This window comes from Oncorhynchus kisutch, unplaced genomic scaffold (genome assembly GCF_002021735.2).
Source record: "Oncorhynchus kisutch isolate 150728-3 unplaced genomic scaffold, Okis_V2 scaffold1297, whole genome shotgun sequence".
In the NCBI taxonomy this organism is placed as follows: domain Eukaryota; kingdom Metazoa; phylum Chordata; class Actinopteri; order Salmoniformes; family Salmonidae; genus Oncorhynchus; species Oncorhynchus kisutch.
Window position 1 is genome coordinate 15862 of NW_022263242.1, and position 26174 is coordinate 42035.

Below are 26174 nucleotides of genomic sequence, written 5' to 3' on the forward strand. Positions count from 1 at the left end.
TCTGCTCCAGCCTATAAGAACGAGGAGGAATGTCATAAACTAAGTAGAACCAGATCATGAACTATAGTACTGTAAAGTGACAGATACTGAACAAGGTGCCTACGGCTGATGGAAGGAGGCATCTGTTCTTAAATTGCTAGAGCACAGAAAGGATGTGTCCAAAACACATCCTACCTTTCCCAATGATAAGTAAAGGCCGTTTGGCCTACCTTTCCCAATGATGAGTAAACTTGAGTGTATGCATTATAGATATGGGCTTCATAGAAAGTGTTACAAAGTGTTCTCTGTTCATCTTATACATCCAGGTTTGGCCGGGGTAGGCCGTCATTGTAAATAATAATTTGTTCTTAACTGACTTGCCTAGTTAAATGAAGGTTAAATAAAATAAAAAATATGAAGTGCTTCACTATAAATATGTTTGACGATGTGGTTTGAAGTACCATTATCTTGCACAAACAGTAAGACGACTATAGACAGAAATCAATGCAGTAATGTTTTATTAAATAAAGGCTCTGATTAAAATAGTAATAAAATCCGGCATTTGGCTAATTCTTCTTCCCAAAAGCTTTTCTGAATGGTTTGGAGACGGCTCTGGAGATAGCTCGTAACACCCTGACTATGAGAGGGCGTTTACGGGACTGGGACTCCTGGGGAGCAGGGGCCAGTGTGGTTGTCAGGGCCTCCTTGGGTGGGGAAGTGGATAGAACCTCACACTCAGCATCTGTGATAAGAATATTTCATAATCAGAAAATGAATGTGTGTATCTGTCTGCCTGTCTGTCCGCCTGTATCTGTAGTCACAGTTTTAACAAGCTGGCCATAGGGTGATACATCAATATGACATAATCAATGCTTATCACTTACCCTGTGAAATACGAGTCTCTCTGAGACGTTTGGTAGGCAGAGAATCCTGTTCAGGGTGGCTCTTCGGTTCCCCTTTTGTCTTGAATAGCTGGTGACAAAACACATCAGGACAACTGAGCCTGTGTAAAATATATGGCATGCATCCCAAAAGGCACCCTATTGGCTACGTAAGGCACTACTTTTGACAAGGGCATATAGAGCTCTGGTCAAAAGTAGTGCACTATATAGGGAATAGGATGCAATTTGGGACACAGCCATTGACTCTATCCCATGTATATTAGGATTGTATTACAGCGGCCTCACTCAACCTCCTAAAGACAATGACAACAGCATTGTTCTAATGCAGAGACAATAGGGGTTTAGTGAATCTGTAGGGTACATTTCAGCCCTGCCTTACAGAGGTAATCTAAAGACACTGAGCCCTCTACCTTAATCCTGATCTTTGGAATCTTGATAATTTTGGGTAGGAAATGCCACTTCCTGTTCTCCTTAGTCTCTTCCCCCCTGGCAGAGGGAAGGTGGGCCATGCCGTCAGCCTTTACATCAGCTGGGCTAAGGCCCCTGGCAGGGAATTCCTCAGTAGCATTAAGGTCAGCCACAACACCATGAGTGATGTCACTTGCGGCATGGCTGGTGTCTAAGTAAGAAGAGCAAGCTGGTGTGACCGACCTGGGTACAATAACTGGGAGAAGAGGACGCAACAATGGAAATCAGTCACTGTGTCCCAAAAGGCATTCTCTTCCCTTTATAGTGCACAACTTTTGAACAGGGCCCATAGGGTCTGGCTCTGGTCAAAAGTAGTGCACTAAATATGGAAGAAGGTGCCATTTTGGACGCAAACAGCAAAGTTCACATCATAAAACGCAATGTAGTGAGCATCATGTTACAATGAAGTCCTATGCAGATGAAGAGGTACTTTCACTTACCATCCTCCATTGCAGACTTGGACAGATCAGTCAGGCTGTCCATCACCATGTCTGTCATCAACTTGATGACCTGATCCAAAACCCTGTCAGCGGTGGGTGGCATAGGCCTACCCAAACACTGTCCCAGGAGTCTGCTAACAGAAGTCTGGGCAAAGCTGTAAATGAGCTCTGACGCATCGTCCTTTGACAGCTTCCTCAGTGCTGGCTTTGGCAGCGCTGGTTGAGAGAGGCTTCTGTGGCCAGTCGTGGATTGAAGCTGGCGGCTTATGGTTATCTCCTGAATGAGACCATGGACCTTTGCGATCAGGTTGCCAGACGCATCTTGAAGGGCTTCAATTGACAGGAGCCTATCCAGATTTTCTTCTGCTGTAGTCATCTCTGGGTCGTCTGTCTTCAATGTGTCCATTATAGTTTTCACTATGATACTGGTGTCAGATATGTTTATTTCTTGTTGACTCACAAGCGCTGACTGTGAACCTGTCTTGTCCATTGCGTTAGAGGTATGGCATTCTGTCCTTGTGATCTCATTGGCAGCACTCATGTCAGGCAACAGGTCAAGGCTCTCCAGTAGAGAGTCTAACATGTTAGTGGCTATCAGACACTCCTCACTTGCATTCTGCCCAACAGATGAACTCTCAGAGTTGGCCAATCTGCACTTGATCACATTTAGGATCAAGCTGAGCGTCTTCTTTGCAGTTTTGCTAAAGCCTTCTTGGCTGACTGCCACTGTTCCGTCTTGTAGAGCCACAAGAGGTTCACAACTTGCACTCAATCCACTACCATGGAGAGGAGAGGCTCTCTTCAAACTGGTGTCGCTCACAACTGACATACTCAGAGTGACATCCTCACTGCATGTGTCAATTACATGGTGGTCTGTGGAGGAGCCACTCGAAGACACAAGGGCTTTAGACCTTTTAGTCAAACTGACTTTTGAAAATGGCTTCTCACTTCTCACAGACGGAGGGCGGCTCCTGTCCTTAACAAGAGCAGTGTCAGGGGACTTTGAGCATCTGAGTGTCTCCACAGGGGTGGAGTCCAGCACATCTTTGGCTGTGGTGACTGACACGGGTGGAAAAGACAAAAAGACGTTCAGTCTGTCCTTTACTCTGTGGTACATGGTTTGAGCAGCATCCAATAAGGTGTCAAAGACAACTCTGGGATTGAGCTGGGACTGCAGCTTTTTCTCTCCTAGTGGGAAGGAGTCTGCGTCCTCCACTGTGTACTGGGATAGACTTTCAAGGTCTTGCATGATCATATTCACTATGTCTTCAGTTGTAGAAACCACATGGTGTGAGAAGGTGCTGCTAGGCATGCTCTGTGGCAAAGAACAGTTGGCTTCGCTAGCAGCTCTGAGAATGGCCTCACGCACAATCTGTTTGGCCGTAGCTCGGAACTCAGCACTGTGAAAGCTCTGGATGGAAATGTTAGAGGTTCTGCTGGCTACACTACGAGATCGCGTGAGCGTGGCAATCTTGGATGACTCACTCGAAATGGTGAGGCTCTCCAATTTCGAAATTATAGAGTCCAACTTCTGGTTGAAGTCGAAGGATGCATTTGACATGCTCTCGCATTTGACTTCCTTTGAAGTCTCCACCCTCAGCACCGAGATCACCTGTTTGATGACCCCTTTAGTGCAGGTGTCGAGGGTGAGCTGGTGGGCTGAGGACATTGAAGAGGTATTACTGTCTGTCTTCTGTACAGGAGATACCTCCACAGTGGTCTCAGTTACAAGTAGTCCAGTGTCATAGAACTCAATTTGCACAGGAGTATTTTTTCCCTCAGTGAGAAGGTGAGAGGTGAAAAGCTTCCTCAGTTTGTCCAGGGTTTTGGTATAAATCTTCTGGGAACCTGAACTCACTTCCATCCAGAACATTTTGCGACCTGATTTCGTACGCATGGAGGTCTTATTGACCTCAGATACCTCATGCAGGTCGGAAATAATTCCACCAAATAGATCAGAGGATGCATCCTCAATATTCTCCGCGGAAACGCAGATAGACAGAACTTCCGACAGTTTCCCACAAGTGTCGGTTTTATCCAGCATGCCAGTATATGTCACAGCTGCATCCTGAATGACCTGAGTGATGCATTGCTCAGCTTTGACGATATACCCCTCCACTGGTTGACCATGGAGGATGTCAACTTTATCAACAGGGAGCACATTCTGAATATTCACATTCTCCTCTGATGGGCGTGGGCTGTTGAAGATAATGCTCTCAGTGACCATGTTAGAGGAGGCGAGAGATGAGTCGAGAAGCAGAGACCTGTATATTGTCGAGGTGGACATCTCTGGGTGCTTAATCATAGCAGCCTCCTCCAAAATGGCCGACGGGCCCTGGAGGATGTCAGAAATATCCATGTCCTCAATGCTCTCTACCAGAGACGATAGTAGGTCTCTGGCTGACAGGTTTGTAGGTCTCTGGTTCTCGAGCTCCATTTTGATTGCTTGACAGACAGTTGCTGCAGCAACAGCAGAGCTACAACACAACTGCTTCAAGGTGGAGTCAGAAATAGATGATGACAGATCTGTCATGGACATGGTGGAGAGTTGACTCTCAGAGACAAAGGGTCTGAGTTTGACAGACACCTGTCTGACCAAGTCCCCAGCAAGAGCTCTCATATCTATTGCTCCATTAGCTGAGTTGTAGGAGCAGGCACTCTGTGGCCTTGACGGGCTCCTGCTATCCAAAAATCCTGTTATCCCAAAAACCTCAAGTACAAGATCCACAACATCGGATGACACTTCTGTCATTCTGTTGTGGGACAGAAATTGACTTGGATGAACGGTGCCTGCATTCAGAGTCCAGTCGCAAACAGAGTTGTTGGACTGACTCTGGACTAGTGGAACTAGACAGGTTTCACTTGGACCTTGGCCAAAGAGTTCTGCCATTTTGAGCAGAACTGATCTTAAGACCTTTGACTTGGAAACGTTCAGCAGTGGGTCGTTGTTGGACAGTCTGGTGGACGGTCTGCTAGCCGATCTCTGAACAACTAGGCTTTGTATTTCTGCTGAGATGGCAGTGAGAAAATAGGTCAAGGGGCTGGTCGCTCGTCCCTCGTTTCTTCCGTTGGCTTTAGCCTTAAAGATGCTATCTATGATGATGACTATAACCTGTCCAGCCAGAGGACCCAATATGGCCTCAAGCTCCCTCTCTAACTCAAGGGGAGACTTGTGGCCGTGCGCAATATGCTCTATGGCATGGGAATACATCTTAGCAGACACCATGCTTAGCATTTCTTGGGCAAACTGCTGACTTGCTGAGATACTACCAGACAGCGGACCTAGAGTTCCCTGACTGAAACTTCGCATTAGCTCAGCCAATCTGGAATTGAGAAGGTTCATTACCAACTCTACAATACCCATCATAAACCTGGTGTCCGTTGGTATTTTGACAGGTCTGTATTTCTCCCGTCTACTCCAACTGGACGACAGTACGATCTCACTCTGCGACTGGCCTCTCTGGACCATGTTGAAGACAGAATCCTCAGAGATTCCAAACACAGAACTCAGTGGTGCCGAGTGGGGTCTGTGTCTCATCTCTCTATCACCACCCTCAGGTGAGGAGACATATCGCTCTTCGTCAACACTCAGCAAAGAGGTCATGGAACTGCAGAATGCACAACAGAAATTAATAGTACATGATAACAAAATACAAAATATGATCCAAGAATTTGGAAGTACCTAAGTAGTATTTCTCTCTAGGTGGATCTGGAATGGATATTTGTACTTATAACAAGGGACATGGGAATAATGTTTTTAGAAAAACCTACAAGAAGAGGAGGGGAAAGGGGTAAGTACCTATGAGAGGAGGGGATAGGGGTAAGTACCTGTGAGAGGAGGGGATAGGGGTAAGTACCTATGAGAGGAGGGGATAGGGGTAAGTACCTATGAGAGGAGGGGATAGGGGGTAAGTACCTGTGAGAGGAGGGGATAGGGGTAAGCACCTATGAGAGGAGGGGATAGGGGTAAGTACCTGTGAGAGGAGGGGATAGGGGTAGGTACCTATGAGAGGAGGGGATAGGGGTAAGCACCTATGAGAGGAGGGGATAGGGGTAAGCACCTATGAGAGGAGGGGATAGGGGTAAGCACCTATGAGAGGAGGGGATAGGGGTAAGCACCTATGAGAGGAGGGGATAGGGGTAGGTACCTATGAGAGGAGGGGATAGGGGTAGGTACCTATGAGAGGAGGGGATAGGGGTAAGCACCTATGAGAGGAGGGGATAGTGGTAAGTACCTATGAGAGGAGGGGATAGTGGTAAGTACCTATGAGAGGAGGGGATAGGGGTAAGTACCTATGAGAGGAGGGGAAAGGGGTAGGTACCTGTGAGAGGAGGGGATAGTGGTAAGTACCTGTGAGAGGAGGGGATAGGGATAAGTACCTATGAGAGGAGGGGATAGGGGTAAGGACCTGTGAGAGGAGGGGATAGGGATAAGTACCTATGAGAGGAGGGGATAGGGGTAAGGACCTGTGAGAGGAGGGGATAGTGGTAAGTACCTATGAGAGGAGGGGATAGTGGTAAGTACCTATGAGAGGAGGGGATAGGGATAAGTACCTGTGAGAGGAGGGGATAGTGGTAAGTACCTATGAGAGGAGGGGATAGGGGTAGGTACCTGTGAGAGGAGGGGATAGGGGTAGGTACCTGTGAGAGGAGGGGATAGTGGTAAGTACCTATGAGAGGAGGGGGTAGGTACCTGTGAGAGGAGGGGATAGGGGTAGGTACCTGTGAGAGTAGGGGAAAGGCGTGGGAGTTTGTGTGCTGCAAGTAGTTCTTGAACTGGTGCGTCTACTGGGTCCACCACGAAAGCTGAATCTGACGCTGCGGCCAAGAGAGGTCACTTCTCTAGCCACATTGCTTCCTGATCCAGAAGAGCTTGACGAATCAGAGAGCCTGATCTGCATGGTGAGGTCAAGGGCGGGAACGACCACAGTGGATGTAGACTCCATTACCCAATTTGTAATATCCATGCACCTAGCACTAAACTCATCTCTGCTCATCTGAAATGTTAAAAGACCATACAGAGTTAGTTTGTTAACAGAGCTGCACTGCTGCACCATGTGTTTACTCAAGCTAGTCAATTAAAGCAGTGGTTCAGGATGTTCCACAATGCTGGAAAGGGGGGCCTGAGTGAAAAAGTTTGGAATTCCTCTGAATTAAAGGTCCTGCACGATTTCCACCAATAAGAGTTTGGAATGTTTGGTCCATCTTACCAACATGAACTACTTTAGAAGTGACTATAACTCACCCCGGAACGCATATTCTCACTCAGCAGATTCCAATGGCTGAAAAGTAAATAAAAAAAGGTACACAAATAAACTACATGATATTACCTCTATTCTCTTAGATTACGTTATGGATGGACCTCTACGGAAGTAGGCCACATCCAAACATCCCTGATTGGTCAGTTGGTCAGTTGAGTCCCTTGTATTTGCCCGAGACGAGACACCTTACCTCCTTCTCAAAACCCATTGGACGAGATGGACAAAAGGGAGGGCTTTCTCATCCAATGGGTTTTGAGAAGGAGGCGGGAAGAGAGAACTCTAGGAGAATGCAATTGAGATTGTCCCTATGGGTACGTCGCAAATGGCCCATATTCCTTAAATACGGAACTATTGTTGACCAAGGCTCTAATAGGGAACATATCTAGGGGATGCACGGGGAACCAAAGACAACTTACCCATCCTTCATGTCCTGCACAAAGGTGTGTAGGTCTGGGTAGCTTCTCTTTCCCCTGCTGAGGCTGGTCTGGGAGGCTGCAGCCTTGCGGGTCATGGTAGTGAAGGTCACCACTGCAGCCTGATGGGGACAACAGAAAGCAGACTTAGGCTGGAATTCAATCAAATTCGCCATAGCACTGTTAACGCAGTGTCTGTTTACGAACTACTGTCTGCGTGTACAAACAGACATGTACACACACACACACACTGTTATCTGGAAGCATTTACCTTTGCCACTCGTTCAGTCTCCTGGGATTGAGATGGCCCGGCTGTTTCTACATCATCACTCTCCTGCATCACACTCTCTCCTTCGACCTCCAGTGTCAGAGTTGATGTGGATGTCTTCAGATCAACCTGATTCAAATCACTCTCTCCTTCGACCTCCAGTGTCAGAGTTAATGTGGATGTCTTCAGATCAACCTGATTCAACTCACTCTCTCCTTCGACCTCCAGTGTCAGAGTTGATGTGGATGTCTTCAGATCAACCTGATTCAACTCACTCTCTCCTTTGGCCTCCTGGATTAGAAGACCTTTACTAGCTCAAGCTTGGTCAATTAATTTGTCATTTTAATCTTCAATGCGTCATTAAAGCACAAAACATCATACCTCCTGTGACTGAGATGGGATGACAATGGCCTCGTCCAACTCACTCTCTCCTTCAACCTCCTGTGACTGAGATGTGCCATCTGTCTTCAGATCAGCCTCCTGCATCTCAATCTCTCCATCAGCCTCTAGTGACAGAGTTGGGATATCTGTCTCTAGAACAGCCTCTTCCAACTTGGTCTGTCTCTCAACCTCTCTGTGATACAGAAAAAGGAATCTCTCTAAGGTCACTATAATGTGAGTGTGAGGATGTGTTCCAATTATAGAAGTAGAATCATAGAAGTAGAATGAATCCTTCTAGAATTAGGATAGAATCACTGGAATTCTATGGTTCCAATACTCTGAGATGACTCGGCCTATCCAGAGTTATATATTTAGAGAATTTGGCAAACTTTTAGAAAGGACTCCATGTTAGCGCCTTTGAGCCTTTCATTTACCCTTTCATTATAAGTCAATTATAAAATAGATGTTCAGGTACATATTAGTGTTTAAAATGTCAATATTGCGCATGGGGAGCCAGCGCTCATATGGATATCTTTGATTATACTGTGTCATGTAATGTATACATTTTGATGTAAATGCAACATAATCAAATCAAATTTATTTATATAGCCCTTCGTACATCAGCTGATATGTCAAAGTGCTGTACAGAAACCCAGCCTAAAACCCCAAACAGCAAGCAATGCAGGTGTAGAAGCACGGTGGCTAGGAAAAACTCCCTAGAAAGGAACATAATGCAGATAGATGTCCCATCTCTCTAAATACATGGCTCTGGGCCTACCTCTCCGTAGGCGGTGACCTTTGACCTACTACATAATCTGTATCTGTAGGCCTATGTGATCCTGTAACCAGTCACAAATGTGTCATTAGTGTAAATCACTTACCTGTCTTCCTTCATAACATCACCGTCAATGATGGGGTCACCCAGGTCTATGAGGGTGAGGTCATTCCCACTGACCTCTGACTCCTGAAAGACAGCAAGCACAAAGTCATGTTTAGATGTCACCTACTGTGTCGCCTTTGGCCGTGTTGAAAACAACGGACTTCCGACTTCAGAGTGTTCAAGACAACCGAAAAAGAAAAAAAAACTCAGACATGGAGAAATTGTTTTCAACAGTCATCCAACTTGGATTTCCAAGTCAGAAGCAGCACGGCTTGGCGGGTCATGTTTCGGAGGACTCCTGACTCGACCTTTGAGAAGTTGCAGCGATGAGACTAGATCGTAACTACCAATTGGATATAACAAAAAAATGACAAAAACTCTGGCAACTCTTTAGAGCTCCAAATTTCCGACCTAAAGATCACGGAAGTCATGATTTGACCAAGATCACTTGCCTTGAAAGCACCATTAACCCAACACTCCAATTGTCACATCATAATGCATCATATGCATAGAAATAGAATCATCAGAACATCATGTCAGGTGTACAGTTCAGTTTACCAGTCAAATTGCCGTGATCAGAGACTCTATCCTTTCTAGTGATTCTATTTCTATGGTCACATCATAATGCATCATATCTATGCTTGTGTCCGAAATAGCACCCTATTTCCAATATAATGCACTTATTTTGGCCGGAGCCCTATAGAGTGCCACAGGAATGAGTCATAATCCCCATAAAACATCCCCATAAAACATAGTAGTCAAACAGGGACTTTTCCCATAGTGGATTTTAGAAACACTTAAAATAAGGGCTGTGTTTCAGGTAGGCTTACCCTGGTGTGACATTTTGATAACTGTACATCTCTCTAGGACAAGGTGACTTTTATCAATATATTCGCCTGTATTTACCCCCCAAAAATGAAATGCTAATTATCTGCTAATGTGGCTATCATAAAGAACTACAAATGCCACGATGATCATGCTGATCGAGGCAAAGGTAAGAATCTCTTGATTAACTATCTAATGTTAGCTAAATGTAGTAATTAATAAATTGGCTACATTTCTTTAAATGGCCAATTCTGTGAAATGTTTAGTGCAAGTTTTAAATTGACACAAAACCTGTTAGCAAAGGTGTCAGCTAGAAATGACGTTTAGGAGCTTGCAGGGATTTGTAGTTTTGCATGTCTACTTTGATGCTAATTACAAATTTCGAATCTGAGAGTAAATAGAGCCAAATGTATTGCTAAAAGTCACCTTGTCCGTGAGAGATTTACATGGTTCTAAAAATGGCACACCAGGGTAAGCCTACATGAAACACAACCCTTATTTGATGTGTTTCTGAAATTGCCTATGGGAAAAATGAATGGGGGAAAAACGATTGGAACCATTTCCCTCCCTGTTTGACCGCAAGGTTTTATGGGTATTATGACACCTCCACCGTGGGGCTAAAAAGACGGGTTGGTTGTTTAGCAACAAAACTGGCATGTAACTAACTGGGTAAAATAGACAAAGTAAATAGACAGGGTTCGCTTAGAACGTTGACAACATGTAAACTATATTTAGTCTCTAAATGTTCATTGCAAACAAATACATTTGCATAATGAGCACTTGCTAGCTGAGGTTGAGTCATAACAAGATACACGCATTCCGGCCATTGATGAGCGCACGCATGTTTTTCAAGACCAGCCAACCAGTGTATGGATCTTAGTTAAAAGTAGTGCACTAGCCTACATAGGGAATAGGGTGCCATTTAGGACGTACATGTGAAGGTGGTGTCATAGCCTTTGACCCTAGACCCCCATTTGACCCACAACAGATTCTACTGTACCTTTAGCCAACTCTCATGACTCCCCGGCCATAGAATTTGTAGTTTGATATTACAGAATGAATAGCACATCATTTCATTTATTTAACAATATTTAATCCACAGTAATTAATATAAATGGGGATTTCAAAATAATTATAAACTGGTTGGATTGAGACCTGAATGCTGATTGGCTGAAAGCCGTGGTATATCAGACTGTATACCATGGGTATGACAAAACATGTATTTTTTACTGCTCTAATTAGGTTGGTAACCAGATTATAATAGCAATAAGGCACCTCGGGGATTCGTGATATATGGCCAATATACGTCGCCAGACCCACTGACTCCAGGTCATCTACAAGTCCATGCTAGGTAAAGCTCCGCCTTATCTCAGTTCACTGGTCACGATGGCAACACCCACCCGTAGCACGCTCTCCAGCAGGTGTATCTCACTGATCATCCCTAAAGCCAACACCTCATTTTGCCGCCTTTCGTTCCAGTTCTCTGCTGCCTGTGACTGGAACGAATTGCAAACATTGCTGAAGTTGGAGACTTTTATTTCCCTCACCAACTTCAAAAATCTGCTATCTGAGCAGCTAACCGATCGCTGCAGATGTACATAGTCTATCGGTAAATAGCCCACCCAAGTTTACCTACCTCATCCCCATACTGTTTATATTTATTTTATTTTATGCTCTTTTGCACACCAATATCTCTACCTGTACATGACCATCTGATCATTTATTTATCACTTCAGTGTTAATCTGCAAAATTGTAATTATTCGCCTACCTCATCATGCCTTTTGCACACAATGTATATAGACTTTTTTTCCTACTGTGTTATTGACTTGTTAATTGTTTACTCCATGTGTAACTCTGTCTGTTCACACTGCTATGCTTTATCTTGGCCAGGTCGCAGTTGCAAATGAGAACTTGTTCTCAACTAGCCTACCTGGTTAAATAAAGGTGAAATAAATCAAATAAATATACCATGGCTAAGGGCTGTGTCCTAGCACTTCGGGTTGTAAGAACAGCCCTTAGCCGTGGTATATTGACCATATACCACAACCGCTTGGGCCTTATTGCTTAAATAACATGCATACCTTGAACTCTTTCTTCTCCACGTCCTTGCAAAATCAGCACATTTCCTTGCCAAAATGAACGCTCCTCCAGCACTAGCGAGAATCAGACTGAACTGCTCCCGCGGTTTCTCATCAGTTTCAACATTTATCAGTGATGACGTAACAATGCTGTACAGATTTGACGCACTTCCGATCTCGTGCTGATGCAACGCCCTGAGCGGTTGAAAGCTCACGCATGGAAATCCTGCGAGTTGTTCACAAATGTAGGCTACTATTGCCCTTAAAAATGTAATGTTGTGGACGCAATGCAAAATAAAATAAAATATATAACCCACACCGATAACCCAGAGTTCATCATTAAATAACATTTATTACTCATAAAATATACAGCAAACTTCAGATACTGAAAGAATTCATGGGAGTTTCGAATTCAGTCACCATTTCATATGTACATGCTAGTTTCATCCGTTTAAAAGAAAGATCATCTCTTGTTGCTGATTTGGTGAACATAGCAAATGTATTGCACATATTTCCAGTTAAAATGATTTTCAAAAAGAGACAAAAACGGGGATATGAACATTCAATCACATACAATGATTGAGAGGTTTCATTTTAAAGTTAAAGCAAGCAAAACCTGTTAAAAAACATTGATTATAAGACCAAAGACAGATAATATAGATATTTATTTTCCAACAGAAGAAAATCTAAATGCTGTTGTCCTACCATTGGTGTACAGTGTTTCTCCTCTCCAAGGGAGACATGTTTTCCACCTCACATGCCTCGGGATAGTATCAGTGCTTTTCACAAACATTGTAGTACTTAGTGTGCATCATTGTTGTCGCTCATACAGGTGCCCCTACTCTCCTAACCTCCCCTCAGTAACTAACGAAGGCACAAAATGATGACATAAATATCACAAGAAAGAATACATTAATTAATCATTTACTTTCTAGAGGCCAAAGGACAGGTAGGTTTAATAATGTAATATGTCCCATCAAAAAGTCCTGTTGTTCACATACCAGCATCCTAAATGGCACTGCTTTTGACCAGAACCCTATGGACCCTGTTCAACAGTAGTGTACTATTCAGTATAGGGTTCCTTTTGGGATGCATTAAATCTTTACAATTACTCATCAGAGCAAATGCTACCATTTTTTTATTCCCACAGAGCTTAAGACATGAATGATTTTATAAAAATATTTGTTCATACAAAATGTATGATTTCCCCTCCTCCCACATGGATTACAGACAAGAGGCTAGGTGCGTTCTGACTGTCTTAGTGTGCGGATAAACATGACAATCACTCTCATGAAACTTAAATGAAACATCACTCCTTATGTCTTTTCTCAGCACAAACACTCAGCCCAATTTCTACAGTCAAAACAGGTTTTGAAAATGCTTCTTCCACATCTTTTGGTCCCTGTCTGTTTTGCTCTCAGTGAAGTGCTACTATCCCCTTGGACTACAGGTTATTGCCGTCATAAGGTGTGCGTCTGTCTGTTGGCCGGACACTTTCTACCGTTTAGGACCTTTGTGGGTAAAGGTAAAGATGGGGTATAGCAGCAGCAGTTCCTCTGAAGTGCAGTATCTGCTGGAAGGGAACCTGGTGGTATGAGAGGATGAGTGTGGGCCTGTTGTGCCTCCCCCTATCCCTCCCTCTTCTCTCTCTCTGTCTGAGGGACTCTTAAGGTTCCTGTGCGGACTGTCTCGGTTCGTGCCCTCCTGAAGCTGACTGTGGTGATTTAAGACACGCTATGTTTATGTGTGTATTTGTTTGTGGCCTCTGGCCCACTTCGCTGTCCCTCTGTCCAGTACATACCGTTGTAGCAGGCCAAGTGTAGTGGCGTGTAGCCCTGGTTGTCTGTGATGACGGGGAGGGTCCACACTGACTGGGCGGTGTGTAGGAGCCACCCCAGTATCCCGATGTGTCCGGACGCCGCCACCAGGTGGACATGGCTCCGCCCCTTACCTTCCCGAACCAGGAAGCTGGCACTGTGCTGCACTCCTCGTGAAAAGTCACCGCCTAGGAGGAAGGGAAGGGAGGGGAGACAAGAATGGATTTGAATAATTTATAATCAATTAAATAATAAGGAATCATAATAGGTATATTTGGGCATAATTTATATTCCATGCTAGATCCCACACCAAAGCCATCCCTAGTATTTCAATGGCCCCATCCCTAGATCAGAACAAGCCTCCCCCTCTCTTTCTGTGTGTGAGCGCGTACAGCCAACTCTCCTCACAACCCTTCTGTGTAGAGCTGTTCTGTGCCATTTGTCTTTGGCTTCTACGCTTGCTCCCTTGTTGAACAGGGAGTACACACAGTCTGTGTCCGCTCAGCACCGACAGCATCAGAGGGGTTCTGATACACAAGACAACAGGTCATATTACAAACTGGTAGTAACCAGGCTGAGTCCCAAATGGCAACCTATTCCCTATATGGTACACTACTCTTGACCTGAGCCCATAGGACTTTGGTTTAAAGTACTGTACCAAGTAGGGTACAGGTTGCCATTTTGGATGCAGCCCCAGTTTCAAAATCTCTTTATTTCAGGAATTGTATCCAAAACCCAAGTGACTATTCCGTCTTGAATGTCCACTGTACTCTGGATGTCAGCATTTCCAATCAGCAAACGCAAACACTCCGAATGTCCGTTGGTTGCTAGAGGAAGATAAACAGAGAGGATATAACAATGTGAGATGATTGACCTTCAGTAGCTAGAGATGGAAAAACTGAGAAGATATAAGAATGTGAGATGATTGACCATTGGTAGCGAGAGGAGGATAAACAGAGAGAATATAAGAATGTCTGATTGACCATTGGTAGCTAGAGGAGGATCAACAAGAGGATATAAGAATGTCAGATGATTGACCATTGGTAGCTAGAGGAGGATCAACAGAGAGGATATGAGCAGATTGCTGGACGACTATAACCTTCACATGAACAGACAGATTTCAAGAACAGTGGTGTTGGTAGATGACATCCTCATGATGTTAACACAGCAGATAATAAAGAATTTTGGGGCTGAGGCCATTGAAGCCTGTCACTTGCTAGCTGTGTACCTGGCTCTGGATAGAAGTCTCCCCTGTGCACTGATCTAGGATCAGCTTACCCTCCCTAGATCCTCAATCATTAGTGGAGAACATGACAAAAAATGACCTTAGATCAGTGTCTCGTGGGCATTTTCACACGATACCATCCCTAGAGTGGACATAGTCGTCCTAGCAACATGACCAAACAAATGGCCATCTTGGTCAGGAAAACTTTTTAATTACAGAAGCTCTATGTGATATCCTTATGTCTACCTGCAGCGTGGATGGGGGTCCTCTTCAGAGTGAAGTCTTTAACCAGGATGGAGGCTTCCTGGTTGATGAGGACGTCAACACACTCCACAAGGCTTTTTAAGGCAGCCAGGTCCAGAGGGGTGCGCCCCTGGCTGTCCCTCACGTCTAGATCCAGCAGAGACTGAACCAGGACCTCCATAGCATGGTGGTGACTGTGGTACGCATGAATAGATATTCACTCTTAATATAATCAATGTCCTAGAGTAGACCAGTGGTACACCTGAACAGAAATACAGTGCTAGACCTCTAAAGTAGACCAGAGTCTTTCAATCGGGAGCCCATTTTTGCTCCTGCCCAGCATAAACATCGGAGGTTCCTGCCAAGCGTGGGATTGAGAAACAAACACTCTACTTCTCCTCTGAGGTTGATTAACTCAAATGGCAAAATAAGGAAATCATCCTCATCATCACTGTGTAGAATATGCATGTATTTTACACTAATCAGGAATAGATCGGAATATGGTGTGTGAGTCTGTCTGGACAGTCAACTTCCTGTGGAAAATCTACACCATGCTTGCATCCCAGATAGCACCCTATTCCCTATGTAGTGAACTACTTTTGATCAGGGCCTATAAGGATCTGATCAAACGTAGTGTACTAAATAGGGAATAGGGTGCCATTTGTCATATGGAGACCACTACAGGAGCAGGTAGGCTTTACTCACAGCGAGGTGTAGAGGGCTGATGGGAGCTCTGACATCAGATTCGTTCAGGATGTCTGTCCCTGAGGTTTCAATTAGTCGAGGAAAGAGAAGAACGGCCAGTTCAGACTTGGAAAAAGAACATCAAGAGTGACGATGCGTCCACGACAAACATGCAGCCACACCTTAAAACCTACTGTTGGGTTCTGAGAATATGAAATCTACGAATTCATGTCACTGAGGGAGAGAGCTTAATGTATAACGTTTACATTATGTCAGGATATGTTTTTGTTAGCCATCAGGCATCCTATGGGTGGGATCCTCTGGGATGAGAAGAGACACAGTCTGGTACCAATCACCATGTCAGCCTTGAGTTGGGGAGGAGTGAGCACTTTGGGGTAGCGGTCAGGTCAGATGAAGTGAGGAAGAACAGATATCACTAAGGTTCTGTCTAGCAACAGAGATGCATTGACTGTTTAGATGTGTAGGAGGAGACTCAGCATAGGAGAGAGGATTAAATATCAGTGCTTGTGTGAATATGTTTTTTGTCTAATGCAGCTGTCTTGACCCTCTGGGAAGAATAAACTTGGTTCAAGCATTCATAGTGTCCGTCGAGTTTTTACTCTGAGAATTAGAACCTAACAGTTGGCACTGCGAGCAGGGTTCACCGCGATTTGCAGTCGAACTAGAGATTCCGAATCAGTGAAACAGAAACAAGGTAGGCACAGTTCCTACACCCGTTATCACTAATTCTGGCATCTTGGGGAGATGAGAGTCGTAGGCTGAACCAATTATAGGGTACGAACCTAGAAAGCCTGAGCTTATTCAGTAGTCCCATTGTATTACGACCGGTCGAGTCCCGGAATAGGTTGAGTCCCAGAAGGTAAGCCCGAGCAGGCAGGTACCTGCAAAGGGTAAGTCCTAGGGGGTAAGACCCGGGTGGGGTTGGTTACCTGCTATACCTGTAACGAGAGGGTGAAAGTCTCAGCCGCAGTGGCCATGCGGCAGTAGAGTGGGTGTGGATGGATAAAGTGACATGCTTGTGTACTAGGATAAAATGTTGCCATTCAGGGTTAGAAGAAAAGCAATAAGATACTCGAACGCTGTTGGATTTGGGTGTATTAGCAGTAGCAATAAAGAGAGGTTGGTTTTATGCCCTGTTGGGGTGGGGAACCATGACAGATTATGTGGAAATAGGAAGACAAGTGTGAATCATTTTGGTAATGTGTGTTATCAACAACAGTGATATTTGAACAGATTGGAGATGACTATCCATAACAATAAAATCCTTCATACAGTGAGGTTAGGTTACCATGCTTGTCCTGCCCCACAGCTGTAGACACAGCCTTCTCCAGGTCCTCAGACACTAGCTGGAGATCCATTACAGGATGTCTGTCACCTCACTGAGCCCCTATTGCAGGTTAGGGGTCACATCCACTTGAATGTCCTTCATATGACGAACCTCCTACAGAGCAAATGAGGAAAACATGATATATTAGGATTTATGTTAGTAGCAATAGAATATGGGAATTTTATCTCAACGCTACCTACAGCTATCATATTTATTTATGTATGTGATCTATGTAAATAAATAAATATATCACAGCTGTAAAACTGTGAAGGACTATAGGTGGAGGCCTACCCATTTCCCAGGAGCATTGTAAAACGTGGATTTGGGTACAGTGTTTATTTCCCCCTAATATCTTTGAAGATTACACCTAAAATAATTAGGCCTACTTCTTTCTACTGCTGATCTGAGACCATTAGGGTTAATCATTACAGATATAAATGCAATATATGGAGTAGAAAAGATTGCCTGCCCACCAACTTGATAAGAATCAACATGTGTTCTACATGGTCTATTTCTATCTGAACGTAACAACTCAATCAAGCTTGTTAATTGATCGTTAAGCCATGTTTGTCAGGTAAACGGTCATTAGTGGCCTATATAAGCCTCATACAGGCCATGGGAAGACATTACCTGTTGATAACACAGACTATTTTCATGATCATGGGAGGTGTGAGAGAATTGCTGCTCGTTGTGATGACTGTGGGGGTTGTCAAAGGTTGGTTCACTAATGTTTAAGGGATTTGTTTGGTAAATATGCTTAACTTTATAAGTTGGGTATTAATATTTGACTGTCTGTATCTTCCGCGTTGGTCATCTTTTATTCTTCACTGCTATTAATATATGTAGCTATTTTGTGTGAACTCAACTTCTGTCAACACTTTCTCCTCAGTTTCTTGTTACCCTGTTGGAAAGTCCCAGAAGCAAGATCAAGTCTCTCTGCAGAGGAGACTTGGAGGTAAGTGTTTCTTTCCACAACCCTTCTAGCTATGTTCTTTGTCACTGTCTATGGTGCTGCTGTGTTTGACACTCATTCAACAGCATAGAGTAACTCAGTCTAAATAATGTTGTCAAACCTTTTGCTTGTGTACCTAAACCTAAATTTTTCAGAGCTGTCATCAAATGACGTCTCCATTGTGCATGCCCTGGCCTTGCTCCGATCCATAGGGTCTGACGCGAAACAAACCAGAGAAGGTACGGCCTGAAACATATACTTTGAAAACTGTTGGCTTCATGTTGCTCAAAATTCGATTAGCAATTTGGCCTAGACCGTGTAGAACAGATGTGTTGCTGTAGAATACCCAACTGTTCCTTTTGTTTTTTCTCAAGAGTATTTAGAGACCAATGAAGTAGAATCCCAAGCTTCTCCAAACCATGGTAGTTCTCCGGCAAATGATGCCCTGTCCTCTGAGGAGAAGCTGAGGCACATGTCCTCTGACGACGCCACCTCTGAAGCTGCCACCGGCCCGTCCTCTGACGACGCCACCTCTGTAGCTGCCACCGGCCCGTCCTCTGACGACGCCACCTCTGTAGCTGCCACCGGCCCGTCCTCTGACGACGCCACCTCTGTAGCTGCCACCGGCCCGTCCTCTGACGACGCCACCTCTGTAGCTGCCACCGGCCCGTCCTCTGACGACGCCACCTCTGTAGCTGCCACCGGCCCGTCCTCTGACGACGCCACCTCTGAAGCTGCCACCGGCCCGTCCTCTGACGACGCCACCTCTGAAGCTGCCACCGGCCCGTCCGGCGACGACGCCACCTCTGAAGCTGCCACCGGCCCGTCCGGCGACGACGCCACCTCTGAAGCTGCCACCGGCCCGTCCGGCGACGACGCCATGGATATCTGACGTGGGACATGCAATAGTTAACGGGTACTCTAGTCCAGTGTGTAACTGCATTTGCTTGTTTTGGCTCAAATAAACATTAACTGTAATACTTGTGTCCTCTGTATTGTTTTGGTGGTTCCTACTTGGAGCTGAGGTCTATGACCTGACTTGAGTAACTGGGGTGATGGCAACATTTATTTTGCATTATATCCATGCGCCAGCAGTATTACTCTGACCCCTGTGTTTTAAATTACCATTTGACTTAAGCTACATTTGCTCAGTGTTGGTCCATTTATGCTAGTAGCATCACATGATACCTCACACAGCATTTTGACGCCATTTCCGGTCACAACTTGCAGACTTGTTTACGTGTTGCTGTGTTTTGTTGCCTACTTTGCTACATGACAACTTTACGGTTTTTACTTTATAATTACCGTTTATATTTTTGGTTTTTCCCCTCGTGTCAGGGTTGCGTCAATTCGAATCTGGTATCAGGAAAAATATAAAAATGAGGCACCGACGTATGCTATGTATTTTTTATTAGCTAAGCAGTAAGTGGTAAATGCAATTTTCGTATATACGGGCTCTCTGTCCCACCTCGCAGGGCAAAACAGAACTGACTTGTTCCTGACAAAGATATTTAATATACTCTGACAGAAGTAGTTCCTGCTTCCGAGCCGGCCTGTCAGAGTAGAGACTAGGCTGGGTGAGTCTAAACCACGCCCAATCGTTGATTGTTGGCGCAGAGGCTGGTCCCAGCCCTCTAAGCGCTTCAGCGGTCAGTCGTTGTAGATATGCAGTTATCAGGCACCTGGCTCCTGTTATCTAACAAGACTGTTCTCGCAACACTACGTTCTGAATGTGCCCCCCCCAACTCATTGCACAGGTCCGGCCTTCATGTTATGTATTTTTCCATCATGAGAAAGGCCCATGGCCCTGAAACTGTTAACAAGGGTTCAAGTCAGCTATGTTGCATAACACATACATACATCCACACAAGCCAACAGCAGATAATATTAAATCACATATGGTAACGGGCTATAGTGCATAACACAGAATCCTCATACTCCGGACGCTTTATCTGGACATGGTTCGTCAGGACCTCCAACAGCCGAAGCTAAGTAACATTAACATGATGCCTTCTAATTGCAGTCGCTGTACTCATACAGGAGAACGATCGCCTTACGGTGAGGATACAACTGTGCTACAAGCCCAGCTTCAGACGCAATCGTTAGGCAAGGGTAATTTCTGTGTAGGAAAGGATGAAACAGCGTCTGTGCCACCAGTAAGTACAGATAGTAACGTTAGTATAAATCCCCTCGCACGGTCCCCGCAGCCGGACAACTTTCTCACGGTTTCTGGAGGGTAATGCTGTAGGAATGCTCAACCGGTGTCGCTCATTCAGCCGACAAACTTTCAACCGGTTTTCCCCATTAAGCAACGAGTCGGAGTCAGAGGCCGAGCCTTCTCTTGTCTCTACTCCTCCCGTTACGGGGTCTGAGACGCCGAAGCTTCCCACCATTAGCTCTGACAAATTGAAAACTCTCGTCATTGGCGACTCCATTACCCGCAGTATTAGACTTAAAACGAATCATCCAGCGATCATACACTGTTTACCAGGCGGCAGGGCAACCGACGTTAAGGCTAATCTGAAGATGGTGCTGGCTAAAGCTCAAACTGGCGAGTATAGAGATATTGTTATCCACGTCGGCACCAACGATATTAGGATGAAACAGTCAGAGATCACCAAGCGCAACATAGCTTCAGCGTGTAAATCAGCTAGAAAGATGTGTCGGCATTGAGTAATTGTCTCTGGCCCCCTCCCAGTTAGGGGGAGTGATGAGCTCTACAGCAGAGTCTCACAACTCAATCGCTGGATGAAAACTGGTTTCTGCCCCTCCCAAAAGATAGAATTTTGTATATAATTGGCCCTCTTTCTGGGACTCACCCACAAACAGGACCAAGCCTGACCTGCGGAGGAGTGACGGACTCCATCCTAGCTGGAGGGGTGCTCTCATCTTATCTACCAACATAGACAGGGCTCTAACTCCTCTAGCACCACAATGAAATAGGGTGCAGGCCAGGCAGCAGGCTGTTAGCCAGTCTGCCACTAGCACAGTCAGTGTAGTCAGCTCAGCTATCTCCATTGAGACCGTGTCTGTGCCTCGACCTAGGTTGGACAAAACTAAACGTGGCGGTGTTCGCCTTAGCAATCTCACTAGGATAAAGACCTCCTCCATTCCTGTCATTATTGAAAGAGATCATGATACCTCACATCTCAAAATAGGGCTACTTAATGTCATATCCCTTACTTCAAAGGCAATTATAGTCAATGAACTGATCATAATCTTGATGTGATTGGCCTGATTGAAACATGGCTTTAGCCTGATGAATTTACTGTGTTAAATGAGGCCTCACCTCCTGGCTACACTAGTGACCATATCCCTCGTGCATCCCGCGGAGGTGTTGCTAACATTTACGATAGCAAATTGAAATGTACAAACAAACAAAAAAGACGTTTTCATCTTTTGAGCTTCTAGTCATGAAATCTATGTAGCCTACTCAATAACTTTTTTTTAGCTACTGTTTACAGGCCTCCTGGGCCATATACAGCGTTCCTCATTGAGTTCCCTGAATTCCTATCGGACCTTGTAGTCATAGCAGATAATATTCTAATTTTTGGTGACTTTAATATTCACATGAAAAAGTCCACAGACCCACTCCAAAAGGCTTTCATCATCGACTCAGTGGGTTTTGTCCAACATGTCTCTGGACCTACTCACTGTCACAGTCATACTCTGGGCCTAGTTTTGTCCCATGGGATAAATGTTGTGGATCTTAATGTTTTTCCTCATAATCCTGGACTATCGGACCACCATTTTATTACATTTGCAATTGCAACGAATAATCTGCTCAGACCGCAACCAAGGAACATCAAAAGTCGTGCTATAAATTCACAGATGACACAAAGATTCTTTGATGTCCTTCCAGACTCCCTCTGTCTACCCAAGGATGCCAGAGGACAAAAATCAGTTAACCACCTAACTGAGGAACTCAATTTAACCTTGCGCAATACCCTAGATGCAGTTGCAACCCTAAAAACTAAAAACATTTCTCATAAGAAACTAGCTCCCTGGTATACAGAAAATACCCGAGCTCTGAAGCAAGCTTCCAGAAAATTGGAACGGAAATGGCGCCACAACAAACTGGAAGTCTTCCGACTAGCTTGGAAAGACAGTACCGTGCAGTATCGAAGAGCCCTTGCTGCTGCTCGATCATCCTATTTTTCCAACTTAATTGAGGAAAATAAGAACAATCCGAAATTCCTTTTTGATACTGTCGCAAAGCTAACTACAAAGCAGCATTCCCCAAGAGAGGATGGCTTTCACCTCAGCAGTAATAAATTCATGAACTTCTTTGAGGAAAAGATGATTATTAGAAAGCAAATTACGGACTCCTCTTTAAATCTGCGTATTCCTTCAAAGCTCATTTGTCCTGAGTCTGCACAACTCTGCCAGGACCTAGGATCAAGAGAGACACTCAAGTGTTTTAGTACTATATCTCTTGACACAACGATGAAAATTATCATGGCCTCTAAACCTTCAAGATCCATACTGGACCCTATTCCAACTAAACTACTGAAAGAGCTATGTTGAACATAATAAACAGATCTCTATCCACCGGATGTGTACCAAACTCACTAAAAGTGGCAGTAATAAAGCCTCTCTTGAAAAAGCCAAACCTTGACCCAGAAAATATAAAAAACTATCGGCCTATATCGAATCTTCCATTCCTCTCAACATTTTTAGAAAAGGCTGTTGCGCAGCAACTCACTGCCTTCCTGAAGACAAACAATGTATACGAAATGCTTCAGTCTGGTTTTAGACCCCATCATAGCACTGAGACTGCACTTGTGAAGGTGGTAAATGACCTTTTAATGGCATCAGACCGGGGCTCTGCATCTGTTCTCGTGCTCCTAGACCTTAGTGCTGCTTTTGATACCATCGATCACCACATTCTTTTGGAGAGATTGGAAACCCAAATTGGTCCATACGGACAAGTTCTGGCCTGGTTTAGATCTTATCTGTCGGAAAGATATCAGTTTGTCTCTCTGAATTGTTTGTCCTCTGACAAATCAACTGTAAATTTCGATGTTCCTCAAGGTTCTGTTTTTAGGACCACGATTGATTTCACTATATATTTTACCTCTTGGGGATGTCATTCGAAAACATAATGTTAACTTTCACTGCTATGCAGATGACACACAGCTGAACATTTCAATGAAACATGGTGAAGCCCCAAAATTGCCCTCGCTAGAAGCATGTGTTTCAGACATAAGGAAACGTTCTACTTTTAAACTCGGACAAAACAGAGATGCTTGTTCTAGGTCCCAAGAAACAAAGAGATCTTCTGTTGAATCTGACAATTAATCTTAATGGCTGTACAGTCGTCTCAAATAAAACTGCGAAGGCCCTCGGCGTTACTCTGGACCCTGATCTCTCATTTGAAGAACATATCAAGACTGTTTCAAGGACAGCTTTTTTCCATCTACGTAACATTGCAAAAATCAAACTTTCTGTCCAAAAATTATGCCGAAAAATGTAGCCATGCTTTTGTCACTTCTAGGTTAGACTACTGCAATGCACTACTGCTCTACTTTCCGGCTACCCGGATAAAGCACTAAATAAACTTCAGTTAGTGCTAAATAGGATCCTGACTAGAACCCCAAAAATATATCATATTACTCCAGTGCTAGCCTCCCTACACTGGCTTCCTGCCTCTAACCCTATGAACAGGGGCTGAGTTACTGGCTTACTAGGGCTCTTTCATACCGTGCCTAGGAGGGGTGATGTGATCTTCCTGTCTGGGTTGGCGCCCTCCCTTGGGTTGTGCCGTGGCGGAGATCTTTGTGGGCTACACTCGGGCCTTGTCTCAGGATGGTAAGTTGGTGGTTGAAGATATCCCTCTAGTGGTGTGGGGGCTGTGCTTTGGCAAAGTGGGTGGGGTTATATCCTTACTGTTTGGCCCTGTCCGGGGGTGTCATCGGATGGGGCCACAGTGTCTCCTGACCCCTCCTGTCTCAGCCTCCAGTATTTATGCTGCAGTAGTTTATGTGTCGGGGGGCAAGGGTCAGTTTGTTATATCTGGAGTATTTATCCTGTCCTATCCGGTGTCCTGTGTGAATTTAAGTATGCTCTCTCTAATTTTCTCTTTCTCTCTTTCTTTCTCTCTCTCGGAGGACCTGAGCCCTAGGACCATGCTTCAGGACTACCTGGCATGATGACTCAACTGTTCTGCCTGTGATTATTATTATTTGACCATGCTGGTCATTTATGAACATCTTGGCCATGTTCTGTTATAATCTCCACACGGCACAGCCAGAAGAGGACTGGCCACCCCACATAGCCTGGTTCCACTCTAGGTTTCTTCCTAGGTTTTGGCCTTTCTAGGGAGTTTTTCCTAGCCACCGTGCTTCTACACCTGCATTGCTTGCTGTTTGGGGTTTTAGGCTGGGTTTCTGTACAGCACTTTGAGATATCAGCTGATGTACGAAGGGCTATATAAATACATTTGATGTTATTTTGATTTGACATGATGTGGAATGGGTTCTAGTTCATTTTAACTTGATGGTTGTGTAACTGAGTGTTTGGGGTTGGTACATATGAGGATGTTGCTAGAATCGGGGTATGGTGTCAGTGCTAACTAATATCACGGTTGACAACTTGCATTTCAATTACTCTGCTGGGTGTCTACTAGTCTTCTCTCCTAACTGACTTGGTTTCCTATTAGTGAATGCTTACATGTAAAACCAGCTCTCGTCACTCATACAGGTGCCCCTACTCTCCTAACCTCCCCTCAGTAACTAACGAAGGCACAAAATGATGACATAAATATCACAAAAAAGAATACATTAATGAATCATTTACTTTCTAGAGGCCAAAGGACAGGTAGGTTTAATAATGTAATATGTCCCATCAAAAAGTCCTGTTGTTCACATACCAGCATCCTAAATGGCACTGCTTTTGACCAGAACCCTATGGACCCTGTTCAACAGTAGTGTACTATTCAGTATAGGGTTCCTTTTGGGATGCATTAAATCTTTACAATTACTCATCAGAGCAAATGCTACCATTTTTTTATTCCCACAGAGCCTGTGGGAATAAAAAAAGACATGAATGATTTTATAAAAATATTTGTTCATACAGAATGTATGATTTCCCCTCCTCCCACATGGATTACAGACAAGAGGCTAGGTGCGTTCTGACTGTCTTAGTGTGCGGATAAACATGACAATCACTCTCATGAAACTTAAATGAAACATCACTCCTTATGTCTTTTCTCAGCACAAACACTCAGCCCAATTTCTACAGTCAAAACAGGTTTTGAAAATGCTTCTTCCACATCTTTTGGTCCCTGTCTGTTTTGCTCTCAGTGAAGTGCTACTATCCCCTTGGACTACAGGTTATTGCCGTCATAAGGTGTGCGTCTGTCTGTTGGCCGGACACTTTCTACCGTTTAGGACCTTTGTGGGTAAAGGTAAAGATGGGGTATAGCAGCAGCAGTTCCTCTGAAGTCCAGTATCTGCTGGAAGGGAACCTGGTGGTATGAGAGGATGAGTGTGGGCCTGTTGTGCCTCCCCCTATCCCTCCCTCTTCTCTCTCTCTGTCTGAGGGACTCTTAAGGTTCCTGTGCGGACTGTCTCGGTTCGTGCCCTCCTGAAGCTGGCTGTGGTGATTTAAGACACGCTATGTTTATGTGTGTATTTGTTTGTGGCCTCTGGCCCACTTCGCTGTCCCTCTGTCCAGTACATACCGTTGTAGCAGGCCAAGTGTAGTGGCGTGTAGCCCTGGTTGTCTGTGATGACGGGGAGGGTCCACACTGACTGGGCGGTGTGTAGGAGCCACCCCAGTATCCCGATGTGTCCGGACGCCGCCACCAGGTGGACATGGCTCCGCCCCTTACCTTCCCGAACCAGGAAGCTGGCACTGTGCTGCACTCCTCGTGAAAAGTCACCGCCTAGGAGGAAGGGAAGGGAGGGGAGACAAGAATGGATTTGAATAATTTATAATCAATTAAATAATAAGGAATCATAATAGGTATATTTGGGCATAATTTATATTCCATGCTAGATCCCACA

The 26174-nt window shown here is 44.7% G+C and overlaps 2 protein-coding genes across 11 annotated transcripts in view; one reads left to right on the forward strand and one right to left on the reverse strand.

The window, feature by feature from the left end:
* Positions 1-480: 480 nt before the first annotated feature.
* The window catches only part of LOC116365834 (uncharacterized), a 28959-nt gene continuing 3265 nt past the window's right edge, over positions 481-26174 (reverse strand). For 3 of the 10 annotated variants that reach the window (XM_031818214.1, XM_031818213.1, XM_031818212.1), the window contains 14 exons: positions 25850-26053; positions 17175-17327; positions 15887-15945; positions 13698-13901; positions 8994-9076; positions 8113-8305; positions 7735-8022; positions 7467-7585; positions 7035-7071; positions 6512-6786; positions 1790-5397; positions 1292-1545; positions 864-951; positions 481-721 (listed from right to left, as the gene is read on the reverse strand). In XM_031818214.1, the coding sequence (XP_031674074.1) occupies positions 546-721; positions 864-951; positions 1292-1545; positions 1790-5397; positions 6512-6786; positions 7035-7071; positions 7467-7585; positions 7735-8022; positions 8113-8305; positions 8994-9076; positions 13698-13901; positions 15887-15945; positions 17175-17244 (5454 nt within the window). In that variant the 5' untranslated portion in view covers positions 17245-17327; positions 25850-26053 and the 3' untranslated portion in view covers positions 481-545. Of the gene's footprint in view, positions 722-863; positions 952-1291; positions 1546-1789; positions 5398-6511; positions 6787-7034; positions 7072-7466; positions 7586-7734; positions 8023-8112; positions 8306-8993; positions 9077-11899; positions 12046-13697; positions 13902-14105; positions 15376-15886; positions 15946-16668; positions 16825-17174; positions 17328-25849; positions 26054-26174 lie in introns of those variants that run through there. The other 7 variants (XM_031818218.1, XM_031818216.1, XM_031818217.1 and 4 more) reach the window with 7 other exon arrangements.
* Positions 17796-19145, forward strand: LOC116365836 (polysialoglycoprotein-like). The gene is made up of 4 exons (XM_031818222.1): positions 17796-17928; positions 18103-18168; positions 18321-18404; positions 18540-19145. Exons 1-4 carry the CDS (start codon positions 17829-17831, stop codon positions 19055-19057), a joined length of 768 nt encoding a protein of 255 aa, XP_031674082.1. The 5' UTR covers positions 17796-17828; the 3' UTR covers positions 19058-19145.

Bases quoted from the DNA above. Each gene is read 5' to 3' on its own strand.
- LOC116365836 (XM_031818222.1), top strand. From the start codon at position 17,829: ATGGGAAGACATTACCTGTTGATAACACAGACTATTTTCATGATCATG. The intron at 17,929-18,102 runs GTTGGTTCACTA...CTTTCTCCTCAG, and splicing joins GACTGTGGGGGTTGTCAAAG to TTTCTTGTTACCCTGTTGGA. The intron at 18,405-18,539 runs GTACGGCCTGAA...TTTTTTCTCAAG, and splicing joins CGCGAAACAAACCAGAGAAG to AGTATTTAGAGACCAATGAA.